The 17,177-nt window shown below is 32.2% G+C and overlaps 1 protein-coding gene and 1 long non-coding RNA gene across 2 annotated transcripts in view; one reads left to right on the top strand and one right to left on the bottom strand.

Annotated features, from left to right (window-relative positions):
• LOC141526874 (neurexin 1-like) overlaps positions 1–17,177 on the bottom strand; it is a 703,605-nt gene that overhangs the window by 396,250 nt on the left and 290,178 nt on the right. Inside the window, exon 10 of the mRNA XM_074242012.1 lies at positions 11,503–11,720. Within this exon, the coding sequence (XP_074098113.1) occupies positions 11,503–11,720 (218 nt within the window). The remainder of the gene's footprint in view (positions 1–11,502; positions 11,721–17,177) is intronic.
• Positions 1–17,177, top strand: part of LOC141526878 (uncharacterized) — a 254,810-nt gene that overhangs the window by 30,186 nt on the left and 207,447 nt on the right. The window lies entirely within an intron of this gene.

The following is a 17,177-nucleotide window of genomic DNA, read 5'->3' on the forward strand; positions in this document are numbered from 1 at the left end:
CTAAAAATTGGTGTGAATTATTTTTATTTGATGCCAAATCGATCCCCTAAGTGTGAGTCAAAAAAGCCATGGGGACAGATTTCCCATATTTAACCGGCTATGCCCTTTTTTTAACGACGATGTATTGTAATACAATCATATAATTTCGTTTGAAAATCGTATTCAATGTCGGTTTTTTTATTATACCACAATTTCAAACACAACAAATTTATTCATGAAAAGTCGACTAAACATAAAATTCATTCATTACGAACGAAAACAAAAAGAAAAAAAAACCAATTTTAAATTTGTTGTATGATCGCAAAAATCAATTTGTTTAGTAATTAGATAATTCTAAGAAATCACACTTTTTTAGTGTTTTGAAAAATTTATATTTTTGAACGAATTTATCGATTTTTGAATGGTTGATCGTGATTGTTGTAGTGTTTCAAATTTTCTGGAAGAAACGATAGAAGAAATTTGTTGGAAATTTGTTAAAAAATTTTCGTGTTATATAAAAAAAAAAAAAAAAACATTTATCTTAAAATTTTTCGTTCATGATATCTCTTGAACGAAACAATCAATTTCGTCCAGCTAAGTGGCGATCGATGTGGTTTTCCAAGCTTAAGGGCAGATTAGTTATTGGAGTTGATCAATAGAGCCGTTTAAAACGTATTCCAAAAAATGTTAAAAAAACATTTGTTTCCAAATATTTTATCGAGGATATCTCTCGAAGCAATCAACTGATTTCCCCGATTTTGGCGGCGATCGATGCGGATTTTTGAGCTCTAAATTGATTCTCTTTTACCAGAAACGATCCGGAAAGAAATGACGAAGTTATGTCAAAAAAACACTTTTTTAGATTTTCTTTCGTTCACGATATCTCTCGAACGAATGAACCGATTTTGACCGGATTGGCGACGATCGGAGTGGTTTATCGAGCTTAAGGGCGATTTAGTTTTTGAAGTTGATCTATAAAGCGGTTTGAAAGATATTCCAAAAAAAACCACTTTTGAAAATGATTTTTTTCTTATTTTTTTTTTGAGATTTTTCAAGATTTCTTAAAATCTATCGGTCCTAATAGGTCCAAATTTTCAGGAAATCTAAGTTCGAGGGAACTGTTCAGAACGCCGTTTAGTTCGTTCCGATCGGTTCAGTCGTTCAAAAGTTATAAGCGAGTCACATAGTCACACACACACACACACACACACACACACACACACACACACACACACACACACACACACACACACACACACACACACACACACACACACACACACAAGGGTGTTTCAAAAAAAGACGAATTTTTTTTTTCTTTTGGTGTCTAAAAATTGATGGTATACCTAAAAACAAAAATTTTGGCGCCCATGTGAGCTCTTAATATCATTAGTAAGATTTGCCTGTATCCATTTCTTTATTTTCCATTTAATAACACGGGAAAAATTTTTTTTAATTTTTTAATTTTTATTACTTTGGAACGGTTCATCGTAACAACAATATGAAAAATGATATTTGTAGGAAATTTTACGCTCTACAAAAAACGTTTGAAGACCAAAGTTCCTCAGATTAACGGCTTCAAAGATATCCGCGGTCAAAGATAACACTAATAAAAAATTTATAATATTTTCCAATAAAACTACAAAAAAAATATCATATGCTATATTTTTATTATTTTTTATGTTAAATTACTTCAATTCCGTTAACCTGAGACTGTAAACTTTTTTTTTTTACTAATTAATTCAATACTTAACTCACGAAATGCAATAATATATAAATATAAACGTTAAAAATATCTTATAAATGATTTTTTGGTCTCTTTTATAACAAATTTATTTTTTTTTTTTACTAAATATTAAGAAATTTAATTGAACAATTAATTCTTTATAACAAAAAACTATATTTACAACTTGTTACAACAATTTTTCAACTTGAAAATATTACAGTTTTATAAAATTACTTTTATTGCAATTAGGATATTGTTTTCTATGTTCTGTCACTACTTGCAACAAATATTGAAGCTGTTCTTTATCTTTCGTTAAGCATCGATTATACTGCTCTATCAATGCCATGCGGCGTTCTGCTACATCATTCACAACTTGAAGTTTCCCGAAATACTCCAAGTTTTCTAAGAAATTCGGATTCTGAGGCCACAAAGTAACATCCTCATCAATGAACTCATACGACAAATCGAACGATTCAAATATATTAATCGATCTCATAGACACAAATTGACTAAGATCTTTATTTAATAAGGACTCTAAATTTTTCTTATCTATTATAAAACGATTTGTTGCAGTTTCATTGGCTTTACAGTTTTTAAGAGCATGAACTATTCTTTTTTTTGTTCCAACTGAAACATTTTTATCAAAGAGAGATAAAACAGACAGCTCGTTGTTTAAATACCACAAGTGATCGGCTAATTTTTGTCAGCATGTGTGTGAAAGACTATTATTAAATCTTTCATATGAAATTAATTCTTTAATCAAAGTTAAATCATTATTAGGTGTTGTTATAGCACACGGCGCAGTGAACCAAGCTTTTAAATAGAATATTATGATAAATAAACAAAGTTCTCGTAATCCATCTGTTTCCGATTTAGTAAGATGAAATTCATTTCTGAATAAAAAAATTTTTAAACTATATATTGCTTTAGCCATCCACCTTGCATGATGGACCGGTCCAGGATGCTTAAATGTAATATTTGTGGTAGTAGTACCCAAAAATATTAATGATAATTCCAGAAGTTCACGGTAATCGTCTCGACAATGATCCATCTACAAAAAAAGTTATAAGTCAAAATGAAATTGATTATATCTCAATTTCAAAGTTGAGAAGACTAATTATTATTAACTGATGTAAGGTAAAAGTTTTAAAATATTTTACAAACGCAATTTTAATCGTTAAAGATGATTGAAAGTATAACAGTCATGTGAAACTGATTTTCAATATTTTTAATCACGACGGCAAGTTAATTAATCAGAGTAAAATTGATAATTGAGGAGCTTATTTTCAAAAGGGTATCTTTTGATTTTTGATTAATCGAGACAAAAAACTAGTTATCTTCAATTATAAATATTTGTATTGAACTTTTTTTAATTTAGCTATAAAGTGCAATCGGTTATGAAGCTGCAATTCGATTTTCATTTATAAATGTTCATAATTCTCAAAGTAATTAGTATTTAAAAGTTCAGAAAACTGGTATTTTAAAATATGAAAAGATACCCTTTTGAAAATCAGCTCCTCAATTTTACTGAACTTTATACATTTTTCTTTTCCACTTTAACGTCAGTTAATAATTCTTCAGTGCTGGATTAAAAAATTTTACTTCTATTTGATTATTAACGAATTTCAAAATCTCATCTTTGATTGGTGTTATTACTTCCAAAACTTTTTTGTCACAAATACCAGCCGTAAAGTTTGATTGGTCAATTTCATCCCACTTCTTTTTAAATCTCTGATAAATTGGAACGTTTGGGCCAGACGAAGCAGGCCAGTATACTTCAAATGCACTTCGAAGAACAATTTCAAAAATATGGTGTCGGCATGGCAAGTACAACAGTTTTCTACTAAGAGCCTTTTCTACTAATACACACGCACCATTTCTGATTCCTGAAAAATAAAATGAGAATTGCTAGTGAAGTATCGATTTTTTAGAGTAGTACGGAGAAATCTTTTCAATTTGAAAAAAAAAATAACTCATAACTTGGAAATTAATGGTTAATACTAAAAATCTGATTTGATTTAGCATTTAAACATTACGGTAATCAACCATGTTATATTTTTTTTATTAGTAAATTATTTACCCGTATTTGACGCCGTAGTATCAGAACACAATGCTTTGATGTTGTCAGTATTAATATCCCATTGTTTTACTGTTTTAATAATAGCCGAAGCTTGGTTTTGTCCAGTCCCAGATTCTAGTTTAGGAACTCCTAACAGTTGAAATTTACCTGATGATGATAAAATAATCGGAAGCCGGTCAACTTGTTCTGTACCTGTAATATCTGATAACAGTTTTCCATCAAAATGTAGTACATAATTGTCAGTTTCCAGATTAGTCTTCAGATTTAACGCCGCTTCTTTCCGGAATTCTTCCCTTGCTCGGTGAATAGTCACATGACTAAAGTTTACGCTTGCACAATCAATGTTCAAGCTAGATAATAAAGCAGCAATAATGTAAGTCGCCATCCTACTAGTCACGTTAGCTCTATCCAAAGCCGCAGCAAGTTCTGGTGTCATTATATCAATTTTTGGAACTTGTTGTTTTCGCATTTCATCTTCATAATCAGAGATTATATGAGAAGTATTACTTTCCAAAGATTTCTGGGATAATTGAGATGGATGACTTGATATTTTATGATTAGCAACATCATCAGTCTCAACTGCACAATAATAGTTGACATTGTCGTTATCAAACTCTCCGACATTATTATTACTATCATTACCATTATTATTATAGTTTTTATCATTGCTATCAATGTTCTCTTCACTATTATTATCACTATTATTGTTATTATTATCATAAATTCTGATATCAACATCCATGTCTTCGACATCTTCTAAAATTGGTTGAGAATTATATAAAATAAAACCACGTCGACTGGAAGATTTTTGTCCCAAATAAAATAATCTTTTTTCTTTGTCCAGTATATTTAAAACATCCGCATGAGCTACATCAAATAGTTTATTTAATTCATCCTGAAAAACGGATTCCTTTTTTTTTTTTGAGACTTTGACTTTTTCATTTTACGGTTTTTTTGTAAATTCTTCCATCGATTGTGATTTGAGATTAGTTTCAAAAAAGCAGATCTTTTCTCTCTTGTCGGGATTTGTGCCGCACACCAAATTTCAAAAACTTTGTTGATAGTGATTGATATACTTTCTTTAACTGAAAAATTTTTCGTACCAAGATAATAAAATAAAAGCGACATAACCTCTTTCAGAAAGGGTAATTTTTTTCCAACTAATTCACTTAACACATCACCAATCACGTACACTGTTTTCACCATTATGGTCACAAAATTTATAACTAATACATTTCAACTAATTAAATTAATAATATAACGGATTGAAAAAACAGTCAGTATCAATGAACAAAGACAATGACGAGAAGATATAGTAAAGCGTTGAGAGCAAAGCAACTAAATGAAGTTATTACCGAACAACCAGGCTTACCAACACAGATCTTATTAGCTATAACACTCAAATTAAATGAGTATAATACTCTGTACCGACAGAGCTAAATAAAGCTCTGTTGATATTTTTCAAATAAAAAACATTTGATCAAGTTTTATAGTAGATTTAATTGATTTAACGTATTTACAGAATTTTCATATTATTTTGAATAATATGCAATGATGAGTGTTTGGTGAGTTTGTGTAATAAGGAACTTTACATTTTTCTCTTACAAAAATTTATAAATTTTATAAAATATAAAATAAATTTGTTATAAGAAAGACCAAAAAATCATTTATGTGACATTTTTAACGTTTATATTTATATATTAGTGCATTTCGTGAGTTAAGTATTGCATTACTTAGTAAAAAAAAAAAGTTTACAGTCTCAGGTTAACGGAATTAAAGTAATTTAACATAAAAAATAATAAAAATTTAGCATGTGATATTTTTTTTTGTAATTTTATTGGAAAATATTTGAAATTTTTTCTTAGTGTTATCTTTGACCGCGGATATCTTTGAAGCCGTTAATCTGAGGAACTTTGGTCTCCAAACGTTTTTTGTAGAGCGTAAAATTTCCTACTAATATCATTTTTCAGATTGTTGTTACGATGAACCGTTCCAAAGTAATAAAAATTTAAAAATTTTAAAAAATTTTTCCCGTGTTATTTAAATGGAAAATAAAGAAATGGATACAGGTAAATCTTACTATTGATATTAAGAGCTCACATGGGCGCCAAAATTTTTGTTTTTAGGTATACTATCAATTTTTAGACACCAAAAGAAAAAAAAAATTCGTCTTTTTTTGAAACACCCTAACACACACACACACACACACACACACACACACACACACGCGCGCGCGCGCGCGCGAGGACATCATCGCGGGAATCGTCAGGGAAGCTTCCTGAGACATCAAAACTTCAAGATCTGATGAGAACTGGATTTTCGAATCGCGGTTGGTGCCATTCGAAAGGGCTTGACCAAACTTAGATTTCTTAGGAATTTGAACCGATTCAAATCAGTAGATTTTGAGAAATTGTAAAAAAACTACAAAAAAAATTTTTTTGAAAAGTGTTTTTTTTGGAATAACTTTTAAACATTTATACCGATCAATTTCAAAAACTAATCTGCTTTCAACGTCAAAAAACCACGTCGGTCGTTACCAAGCCAGTCAAAAATGGTTGATTCATTCGTGAGTTATCGTTGACCAAAAAAAATCAACAAAAAGTGTTTTTTTCGGATTACACCAAAATATTCGGTGTAATCAATATGTGTTTGAAAGTATAGCATAGAATTCGGGAAACTGACGCAAATGCCGCTAACCGCGTAAAAATCGATTAATGCATTCAAAAGTTATTGTGGTTTAAAAACAAAAAAAAATAATGATTCATTAAACTCCTATGAAACGTTCGAGCTCAGAGAGCTCAAAACTATACGAAAATTAGATTCTTGAGCTCGAAAAGCTCAAAAATATAACAAGTGCAATTTCGAGCGCTTAATTCCGAAAGTAGCGGGAAGTTGCAGGGATGGCCTTCAGGGTCAACCGTTTTCCTAATTTTTTTTTTTCGGTATTCTGAACAAAATTTTCACTACATAAAAGAAATAGTCGATTTTTTAAATTTAGCCTTACATATATGCATATCGGTCATTCCACGTCAAATCAACCAATAGTTGGAATCGACTCCTTTCGATTTGGACGAATTTTAGTCAGAAGTTTTCTCTCATCATATTATGAAGTTCTGCCAAGGGAAAAAACATAAAAAAATTTTTTTCAAAAGTTATGCAATTTTGAAAACTTCACTAATTTTCCTGTTTCTTACTTATTCTTCAAAGATCTTGAAAACTATTACAATTACTCTAATGATCTGAGCTAGGTTTTAAAGAGGATACTTGAAGGTACCAAAAAAAAATTTTTTTATTAAATTTTTTAAAAATTCGCTTTTTGGGAAACTTTTGAAATTTCCAAAATTGGAAAAGTCGATGACTGCCATCAAATTTTTCGCTCAAATTTTTTTCTAGAGTACCTCTAATTGATTTCAAAAGATCCTGAAATTTTTGAGTAGGGGTTTTTTTTTGTTCAAAAGATATAAATTTTTGAATTAAAAAAAAAAAAATTATCTTTCTTTGGCATTGACTGAATAAAACAATGATAAATCCACTTGTAATTTTTAATTTTAAGGCTCAAAAATTTATTTTAATGCAAAAGAATCAATAAAAAACTAATGTGATATTTAAAAAATTAATGTGTTATTTTCGTTTTTCAGCTACATTTTGATTTTAAATTGGATATAATTGTGTTAGAATAATCGTTTTTTCTTAGCCCCTTGCTGTGGTGTTGATTTCGCACTTCTTTTTCTCAATCTGAAAGTAAATAGTATTATTAGAAAGCTATTTTTCAATGGAAATTTTATATGAATCGAATATACATAATAAAATATGGCTGAATTGACCGAGTTTGAATGCTGGACTTCTCGACAAACTCATAGACATCTACGTTTTTCAATACAAAATTTTCTCCTTCTGTAGATAATGACAAGCGCTTCACTCTCAGAACTTCATTTGAAGTAGGGACTGCGGCATGGCATCCACGTATTCCCTTAACTGGTAAAACGTTTTTGAACCTGTGACTCAGTTTTTTTTTCTGTTTTACGAATTTGCTCATCTGAGACATGAGAACTATTTATTCCTTGAATATTGTCCTTTGTCCATTCATATAATTGCTCAGGCGGTCTTGATTTGTTTATCAGGAGGATGTTGAAGATTAGCTCGGCTAATTAATCATTTGATTAACTCACCCAAACCGTCACTTGGGCCTTTCCCATGGGAAGTGGCAAAATAGTGCCATTCGGCTTTTATTTGGAAGTCTTCTTCATGATACACCAAATTGACTAAATTATAACTATTCTTATATTGAGATACAGCGCCATCAGAGAAATAAATTATTTTACAAATATCGGGAATTTGATTTTTGAGAAACGATATCAGTACTTCTTGAAAAGTGTAAACTGCAGTTGTATTGTGAGTTAAGTTATCAGAAATTATTACTAAATTGAGAGGTACAATTTCACTTTTATTCTCTTCAGTCATTCTATAATAACACGCAAAAGGATGGATTGTTGCCTGCTCATTATTCCAATATACTCCTTAAACACTATTTTGAAGCAAAAATGAATAATTTTCTGAAAAATCAGCAACAAGTACTTGCCCGATTTCAAAGTTTCCTTTTATAGTTTGAAAATACTCAGCCTGTTTTTTAGCTACCAAGTCATGATAAAGTAGTTTCGGAATATATTCTACAAAAATATCAACAAAATTATCAGCTGGTTTGATAATTGTTTCTAAAGAACATCGATCTATTTGAGTCCACTAATTGTATGTAATTTCGTGTACAAAGTTATCCATGAATAAGTGTTCTAAGATAGTTTTCAATTTTTCCAAGCCGGGACAGTCATTGCATTCTCCGGAATAACACTCATTTGTAGGTGATTGACAAATAAACATGTCCATACAATCCAGATGCGACAAGAATGGCTGATTTTCATCATTGAATTTAAGTTTACCAAGCTTTGCTCCATGGAACAAGAGTTTGAAATTTTCTTGAATTTGACAAACACATACCACGTGAGTACCGGATGCACCGGCAAGAACACATTCAGGTGGTCTCAAATTCGCAAATTTTGAAAAACCTACTCTTTCAAATGGATATTTTTCTTTAAACAGATGAAAAATTTCGTTTAAGTTGCCTCATATTAAACGTTTCTGTTTTTGAACACGCTGACCATTTTCATGTACGGATTTATACTCTTTTTTACCTGGTAATTCTCTGCTGACATCTTGATTTCTATAAAATTCTTGAATTTTTTCCTGCGTTGTTTTTAACAATGAATGACCTTGATTTCGCTCAGGAATAAACAAGATACCATCTTCTTTCACTCGTTGTTTGACTTTCTTGACCATGTACGTTGTTGCTCCAAAAATATTTACAATTTTTTCCGTTGACCAACTTAATGGCAAAACGGATAAAATTTGTAACTTTTCATTTAACTTGCTGGTATTTTCGAATTTTTTCTTTAACTGGACTATTATTTTTTTTCCGGTCGATTCTGGGTTATTATCAGAAATTAAAATGTCACTTTCAATCGTATCAAAAGTATTGTCCATAATTTGTTCAAAGCATTCTTGCATTTCAGATTTCATATTACAATATTTGTGCTGGGCGTAGGTTTTTGATCGATTCAAATCTTTTTTATTAATCGGAGATAATTTAAATACTTTAGCAACAGTATTGAGACGATAAAGATGTATTTCATTTGGGGTAAAAGTTTCACTTGTTGAAGTGCAGATTTCAGAACTTGAAGCTGAAAGGTTAGATAACATTAATTTTTCAGATAAATTAGAAGATATTTTGTCTTGTATCAGTAGCGAGATTTGAGAAGATGTCGGTGTTTCATCTTGATCAGTTGTTATTATTGGCTCAGATGGATTGCAAGCTAAGTCTACTGTGGGATTTTCATCTTCACTGACATTAGGGCTCTCAGTATGATATGTTGTTTCCGATTCAATTACTCTCTGATCTATTAACTCAGAGCGGATTTTTTTCGTACATGAAATGCATAATTTACGTCCAGGTGCAATAGAAGGAACTACAGTTTTGAATCGATTATACCATTCAAATGTGATAATTCTCAATGATTTACGTAAATTAGAATCATGAATATTATAAGGATTAGCACACACTTTTTGGTTAAAAATGTAATCTCTACAAAATTGTTCGTCATGCTTATGACAAATAAAATTTTCCACTGTACCACTTCGTGTATTTAAGGTTATACGATCTTCGTCTGAAAAATCATTACAATCAATCAATTTTCCCTCACAGCATTCGTTACTTGTAAATATTCCGATCGAACATTTATTGTTTTCCATGATTGATATTATAAATCCAAAATGAAGAAGTTTTAATAAATAAAGAATTTTAATCACAAAAATACACAGTAAATTATTTTTTTCTTTATACAATATAAACAACGAACTTCGTAAATCCTAGAAATATAGCCACTATGTAGATAATAGAGACCTCTTGAAAATCTTATAGTAATTATCTAGTGGAAAAATATTGGTAGCAAACATGTAGATGGCAGAGTGTGTCACGTCTTAACTAATATAAATGTACATTGACTACCAAATGAATTTAAACGACAATTTTACTCTCTTTTTATTGACTCTTTTCCATTAAAATAAATTTTTGAGCCTTAAAATTAAAAATTACAAGTGAATTTATCATTGTCTTATCCAGTCAATGCCAAAGAAAGAGAAATTATTTTTTCCTAAAATTCAAAAATTTATATCTTTTGAACAAAAAAAACCCCTACTCAAAAATTCAGGATCTTTTGAAATCAATTAGACGTACTTTTGGAAATTTCAAAATTTTCCCAAGAAGCGAATTTTTGGAAAATTTCTTCAAAAAAAATTTTTTTTGGTACCTTCATGTATTTTCTTTAAAACCTAGCTCAGATCATTAAAGTAATTGTAATAGTTTTCGAGATCTTTGACGAATAAGTTTAAGAAATTGGAAAATTAGTGATGTTTTCAAAATTGCATAACTTTAAAAAAAAATTTTTTTATTTTTTTTCGCTTGGCAGAACTTCGTAATATGATGAGAGAAAACTTCTGACCAAAATTCGTCCAAATCGAAACGGGTCGATTCCAACTATTGGTCGATTTGACGTGGAATGACCCATATATATAATGTGGAGGTAAAACTTTAAAACTAAAAAAATTGAATAGTATGTATCAGATATCATATGGTTTTTACAAAGTATTTGTTTGCAAGAGAAAACAATATTGAGGTCCATAATTATAAATACGGTAGTGAGAATATCAAGATAATAAAACATTTGACGGTGTTATTTGTTCATATCATAGTCGCTGATTAATAACCTCGATACAGAGAATTACATTATTTATCGCGGTACATTAGACAGAAAGCAGTCTAGTTGTAAGTTCAGCTAAAATTAAGGAAGAAATAAACTATTCAGAATAGAGTAAAAATTCGTTGTCATGTTCTCATTTATTACTTTAAGTATAAGTTTCTTATACGGAAACAATCAAGCGCTTATTGGCCATTTAGAGAAGGCATTCAAGACTTACTTTAATTAATAATATACATGAACATATCAAATGATATGAGTCCGGTTATGAATTGAGGTGATCTTTCGATAGATCCATACTTAATCCTATCGGGTCAAGTGAGAAAATGTTTTTCTTGAATTGATTGATACTGCTTCAATCCTATTCGTATCCAAAAAAATTAAGTAGAATAATTTTACAAAACACATATTACCTTTTCATGACTTTGAATGTGAATCCTCAACTTAGCGACGCCATTTTCTAAATACAATTGCAAGCAATCTGATGAAGAATCTGCACTAGTCGCTAATAATAATCCGCTTGGCTGAGATGTTCGAAAGCGAAGAGAAATTTCTTCTGCTTGCGTTCTCGAATCATCGGGCATGAGAATAGTCATTTGCTGACTCCCATTGAGATGAAGTATTGACGCATCTAAAAGAATTTGGTTTAGTTTCATTTTAATATATGAATATTTTATACGGTTTGATGTTTTTTTTTATTCGGCTATTATTTTGAACTGGTTATAAATAAAATTAGAAGTGTCAAAGAGATAAAGAGGAACCACAATTTTTCAACTGGTAAATCTAAAACAGATTTCAACATTTTTGGGACCTTAAAAACCATTCAAGCAAATATTTTTCGATGTGCATGTATGTGTGTTTATGTGTATTTATATAAGCTTTTCATAGCTTCAAGACTGATTCATCAACATATAACTAACTAATTCGATCGAATATATTTTGTTAATTGAAAAAAATTTTTTTAATTGAATCTACTACACAAAATACTTGTGATAGTGGGACTGTAATTAATATCAATGCTAGTCATATTCGATGTTGTTCTAATAAATACATTACATTCTTATAGCTTGGAAATTTTTTCATGTAAGATTTCAGAAAGTTTTCGGCGTTTTCTGCTATCAAGAAATAAAACTTATGTTACAGAAATTACCTAATTAACATAACTGATTAATCTATCAAGTAACTTATTCGAACTAGCGGCAGAGTTAGCAGATCGGGCTATGGGTCGCCGTATTTTATGCAAATCTGAGATGAAATCTAAAAGAAAATTTAAGATAGATCCCAACATGAAATTGAAGACAAATTATGACATAATTTTAGACAGAATTTGAGATGAAATTCAAAATGAAATTTACGAAAAAATTCGAGAAGCAATTCAAAGGAACGTTTAAAATAAAAGTTGACAAAATTTGAGACGAAATCCAAGAGGAAATTAAAAACGAAATTTAAAACAACATTCGAAATTAAGTTCAAGACGAAATTGAAGACAAAATTCAAAACGAAATTTAAAAAAAACACAAAAGACCATTTAGCAGCAGATGTAAAAGTAGATTTCTTGATAGGAAAAACCGATTTATTATAAATTAATATCAATAATGATATACAACTTCTGTTATAATAGAATAATGACATCAAAACGAATGTTAAGGTGAAATTTCATTAAATATGTCTGAGAAAGGAGGTAATTTTTGGCTTGGACTGATAATGGATACAAATTACAGCTTATTTCATAAGCTATTTACTGCAACTTAGGAAAATTTTACAAGTTGCCATTCTTGTAATATTCATCAGTGATTTTGTAAAGAAACAGTGAAATTGCCAATTATAAGAATTTTAAAGAATTTAAATTTCTGTCATTCTTAAACTATTTGATTTAAGAAAATATATAAGTGTGCAACTTAATAAATAAGCTTTTAGATGCAATTTACAGAAATTTGATACGACATTGCATTTGATGATAACTGCATGGAAATACGGTAAAAGTAAAAATTTTTATGATTCCTTAAAATTTTCAAAGAAACAAGGCCTATTACATAGTACATACCAAAACTTAAAAAACTACACCGAAGAAAAAGGTTTTCTTCCACCCAGAATATAAACTATTCTTATACAAGTTTTTAACATTCAATATACGTTTTTTTTACTGTAAAAAAATGTTAGTTTTCACTTGGGAATACCTAAGTTTTTTCTGGAGCTAAAACGTTATGCTGCATAACGATAGCAACCGCAGCGGTGGCGCCGCCAATTTTCTGATTTCTCTTCAATTTCACAGTCCTGGCGTGTTTGTTTACATCATTGGAAAGTTGTATATACTAATTTATTATTTGTTAAGCAATTACCAAGCTGTAGTACAATTGATATTAAGATTTGGATGGATTCTTGGGTGCGAAAAAAGTAGCTCAAATGGGATTTACTATCTCTAAAATAGATATTTATGTCATAAAGCCGTGAAGTGGCGGTTTTCTGATAGCAACGTTATTCCGATATGAGCTGTTTGTGTCGGACAGGCTAGAAACAAGCGCAATTTTAAGGTCCGAGGCGTAGCTGAGGACGGAAATTTACACTTATCTTTTAACATTCGCGTCACGTAACTCACTAGCTAAAAAGCGAATATCGAAAAAAAGTTGTTGTCAAAATCGCTAAACAAGAAAAAAAGGATGTCTCTGCAAGTAGTTCCCTCGATATTATTCTATGGAGCTGAAATATGGGTGAATATCCTTAAACAGAAGACGTACCGGCGCAGTGCAACAACAAGGAGCGCTCAGAGTCACCTGTGCCTATCGGACGGTTTCAAAAGCAGTTGTATTGGTCATAGCAAGAGCCGCGCCAATTGACTTACTTGCATTTGAGAGTGTAAAAATCTACGATGCCAAAACAAATGGTGGTAACTCTAAGAAGGCAAGAGCGAAGATAAAAACTAGATGAGTCGTAGAAACGATGGACATCTGGGGAAACAGGCAAATAGATGGCATGCCTGATTCCAAACATAAACGTCTGGTTTCTCGGCAGCATAGAGAAATGGACTTCTTTCTGACCTAGCTATTGGTGGGACACAGACGATTTAACGCCAATCTGTTCAAGATGCGCTTACACAGAATAGCACGTGCAAATACTGCCCAGACAAAATTCTCGACACCGAACACACGTTCTCTGAGTAATATCGGTGGAAGGACAACAGAAGTAGCACCGAAATAACTTTTAGCATCACGCTCTCCACGCAGAAAGGAACCAGTAGCCAAGTGTAGGCGTCGTGTGACGCCACATGGACCTGATTGAAGTCATGCTTACGCGGTTCCGATTCAGTTATCTCCGTATCATCCACCGGAAAAGAGAGAGGAATTTTTTTTTGGTGGGTAAAAAACTCACACTACCTACTATCATCTTTCAATTGTAGCGGTGTCTTTGGAAGATTTTTTTTCACTTCTTCATAAAAAAAACACACATACACACTATGATGGGTTTTCCTTCACGGCACTGGCGTCGACAGCACCGGGGAGTTCCACCTAAATGTTGGCTTACCTGGTTCGTAGCTTGTTGGGCGCCAGGAACTTTACGTTCCGCGGTTCGAAAGTTAGCACTTGGTCGTCGTTGGGCGGCAGGTCAACGTCGAAGAGATCCTAAATTGGATAGTACGGGTCTAGGAATCGATTCGGAATAATTACCACCAGAGAAAAGAAAATGTTAACGCACAGGGACAGCATGCAAATCGATTTATTAACTTACAAGGTACTAGATTGAACCAGTACACAGGTTCGGCAATTCGCAATAACAAAAAAAAACCAATCGGGATATAATCAAAAATACAAAATAATGAGTTCTGCTTTATTCGCTTAACAAACAAAGTTTTGTATTACGAAAAATAATTGTCTTCGCTTTATTGTCTTCACAACAATTTATAAATCGATCCAAACAAAAGTCTGTCCCTTTGGTCCGTTCTCAACAACAAAATCTTTAATTCAACAAAAAAAAATATGACAAAAAAAAAATAATTGTTTCGCTGCTCGTTTCGTAACAACAAATTTCGAATTTCTCGATACAAAAAAATTTTTACTGGTCGTCGTTCGTCTTAACAAATCCGGAATAGAAAAATTAACAACAAAAAGAAAAGTTATAATAGTTTCGCGTTTCTTCTCCTACAACAAAATTTCGAATTTATCAAAAAAACTAATAATTATCGTTGCTTTGCTTCGTATTTTCTTCCTAACAGACAATTTCGAATCAAAATAAAAAAAATTAACAATAAAAATTATACTGTTTCGTATTTCGTTCATACAGCCAATTTCGCATTTATCAGTAGCATCGATTTGTCGTATACTGGTTCGATGATACAATCGATCGATCAATTATCCGCCACGGCGGGTAAGTGAACCGTCGGTAACTGTTGTTACCCGGCGGGCAATATACGGGACAAAGCTCGAGGTCTAGGTCCTAGTTACGTTCTTAGATGGCACTTGATTCGAGCCAATTTTATTCGGCATGCAATCTTAAACTTTGATCAAATAAATTGACACGGTACACAACATTCCTTTACACCGGATTAAAATATTTTTGGCACCGGATACCTGGCTGACGTCACCCCGAAGCCGAAATTCAACAACGCAAGTGCTGAATTTCGGTAAAGTTTTAATTCTTGAATTAATTACAAAATTCGTAATTATTTGATTTTTCGATAACAAAACAAAAAAAAATTCAGTAATCCCTCACAAATTATAACTCTCTACTTAATCGCGGACAGCGGTGAAGTCACCCAGGTATATAAATAATCTGCGACCACGCTTACCCCGTTCAGTCGACTCTCCAGGAAGGTGTTGAAATTCCAGGCAAAAGGTGACGGTAGGCTGACGGCAGCAGAGGCTCTCGGCGATGGCGTCCCAGAATTTGTGTTGTCGGAACGACCAAAATTTTTTTTTTCGAATCCTTGACTGCCTGGCAGTTGACAATTATAGCAATTCACAAGAAAAATTCTAGCGTCGACTGGATCAGCACTCAAAATAACAATTACTCAACAACGTAATTAAATTCACCACGTAAGCGGCTGACTTTTCGTAATACATTGTAATAATTCACAATCGGGTTTCACTTTTTCGTAGCGTGACAATAATTTTATCAGCGGTTCGACAATGGCTTTTTCAGTGTCCGGCTCAGAAATTTCAAAATTAATAATTAATAATCGATTCAATTTTACTTTGGATCGTGATAACAAAATTAACAATGTTCAACAGTCGTTTCGGTATTCCGCCCAGAAATGCTGGCTTTTCCGTTTTCCAGCAACATGTGGTTTTTCGCTAGCGCAGCTACCAAGCTGCGTGTCCAATCAGCCGTCGTCGGATAAATTTCCAGGATCGATGGTTGGTCGATTCCCAAATTAGTGTTCCATTCGGCGTTCAGGTGGAGCCCTGGCGTGCTCCCGTTGCTTCCTCGTACTGTTATTCGTCAATTCCGATTCCATTCCGGTTTCGAGTTTCCCTCGTTGATCGTTGTCGCTTCCAGATGTCTCCTCGGTCGTTGATTGCGAACTGAACTGCGGGTTCGCCCGGTCGCTTTTGTCTTTCGCTCTCTCTCTATCACACACATTCTTAATTACAAGTAAATTCGTTTCGGACGCATCCATCCATACTCATTTTGATAATTTGGCACGGTTCGGCTTAATTTTTAATTACCTCGAGCTTCGCCTTCTGACCGCAAACCACGTAGGGCGACACAGGCGCGTCGAATCTCCGCATTCCATCAGCTTAGCCAACATTCTACACTAATTACTACTTAAGAAAAGAAAAAAAAAATAATCTCGAATATGAAATTTTAGTGGGAAAATTTTCCCACGTCACAACACATATGAACACATACACACACACACGCGCGCGCGCGCGTAAGTACAGTCACACAGACTGTCACGGTTATCGTCAGAGAAGCTTCCTAGGCTCTTGAAACGTCGAGATCTGATGAAAACTTGACTTTTGAAAGACGGGATAAAATCAATAACTTCCCGATTTTTGAAAATTTTTAATTTTCTTAATGGGAAATCAAAAGAAAGTACATCGAATGATTTTTCGCGAAGTTACAGCTATTTGTTTACCAACGCCCAAGCAGA

This window comes from Cotesia typhae, unplaced genomic scaffold, assembly GCF_013202065.1.
Source record: "Cotesia typhae breed Kobodo isofemale line unplaced genomic scaffold, CoteBio_Ctyphae contig_37, whole genome shotgun sequence".
In the NCBI taxonomy this organism is placed as follows: Eukaryota; Metazoa; Arthropoda; class Insecta; order Hymenoptera; family Braconidae; genus Cotesia; species Cotesia typhae.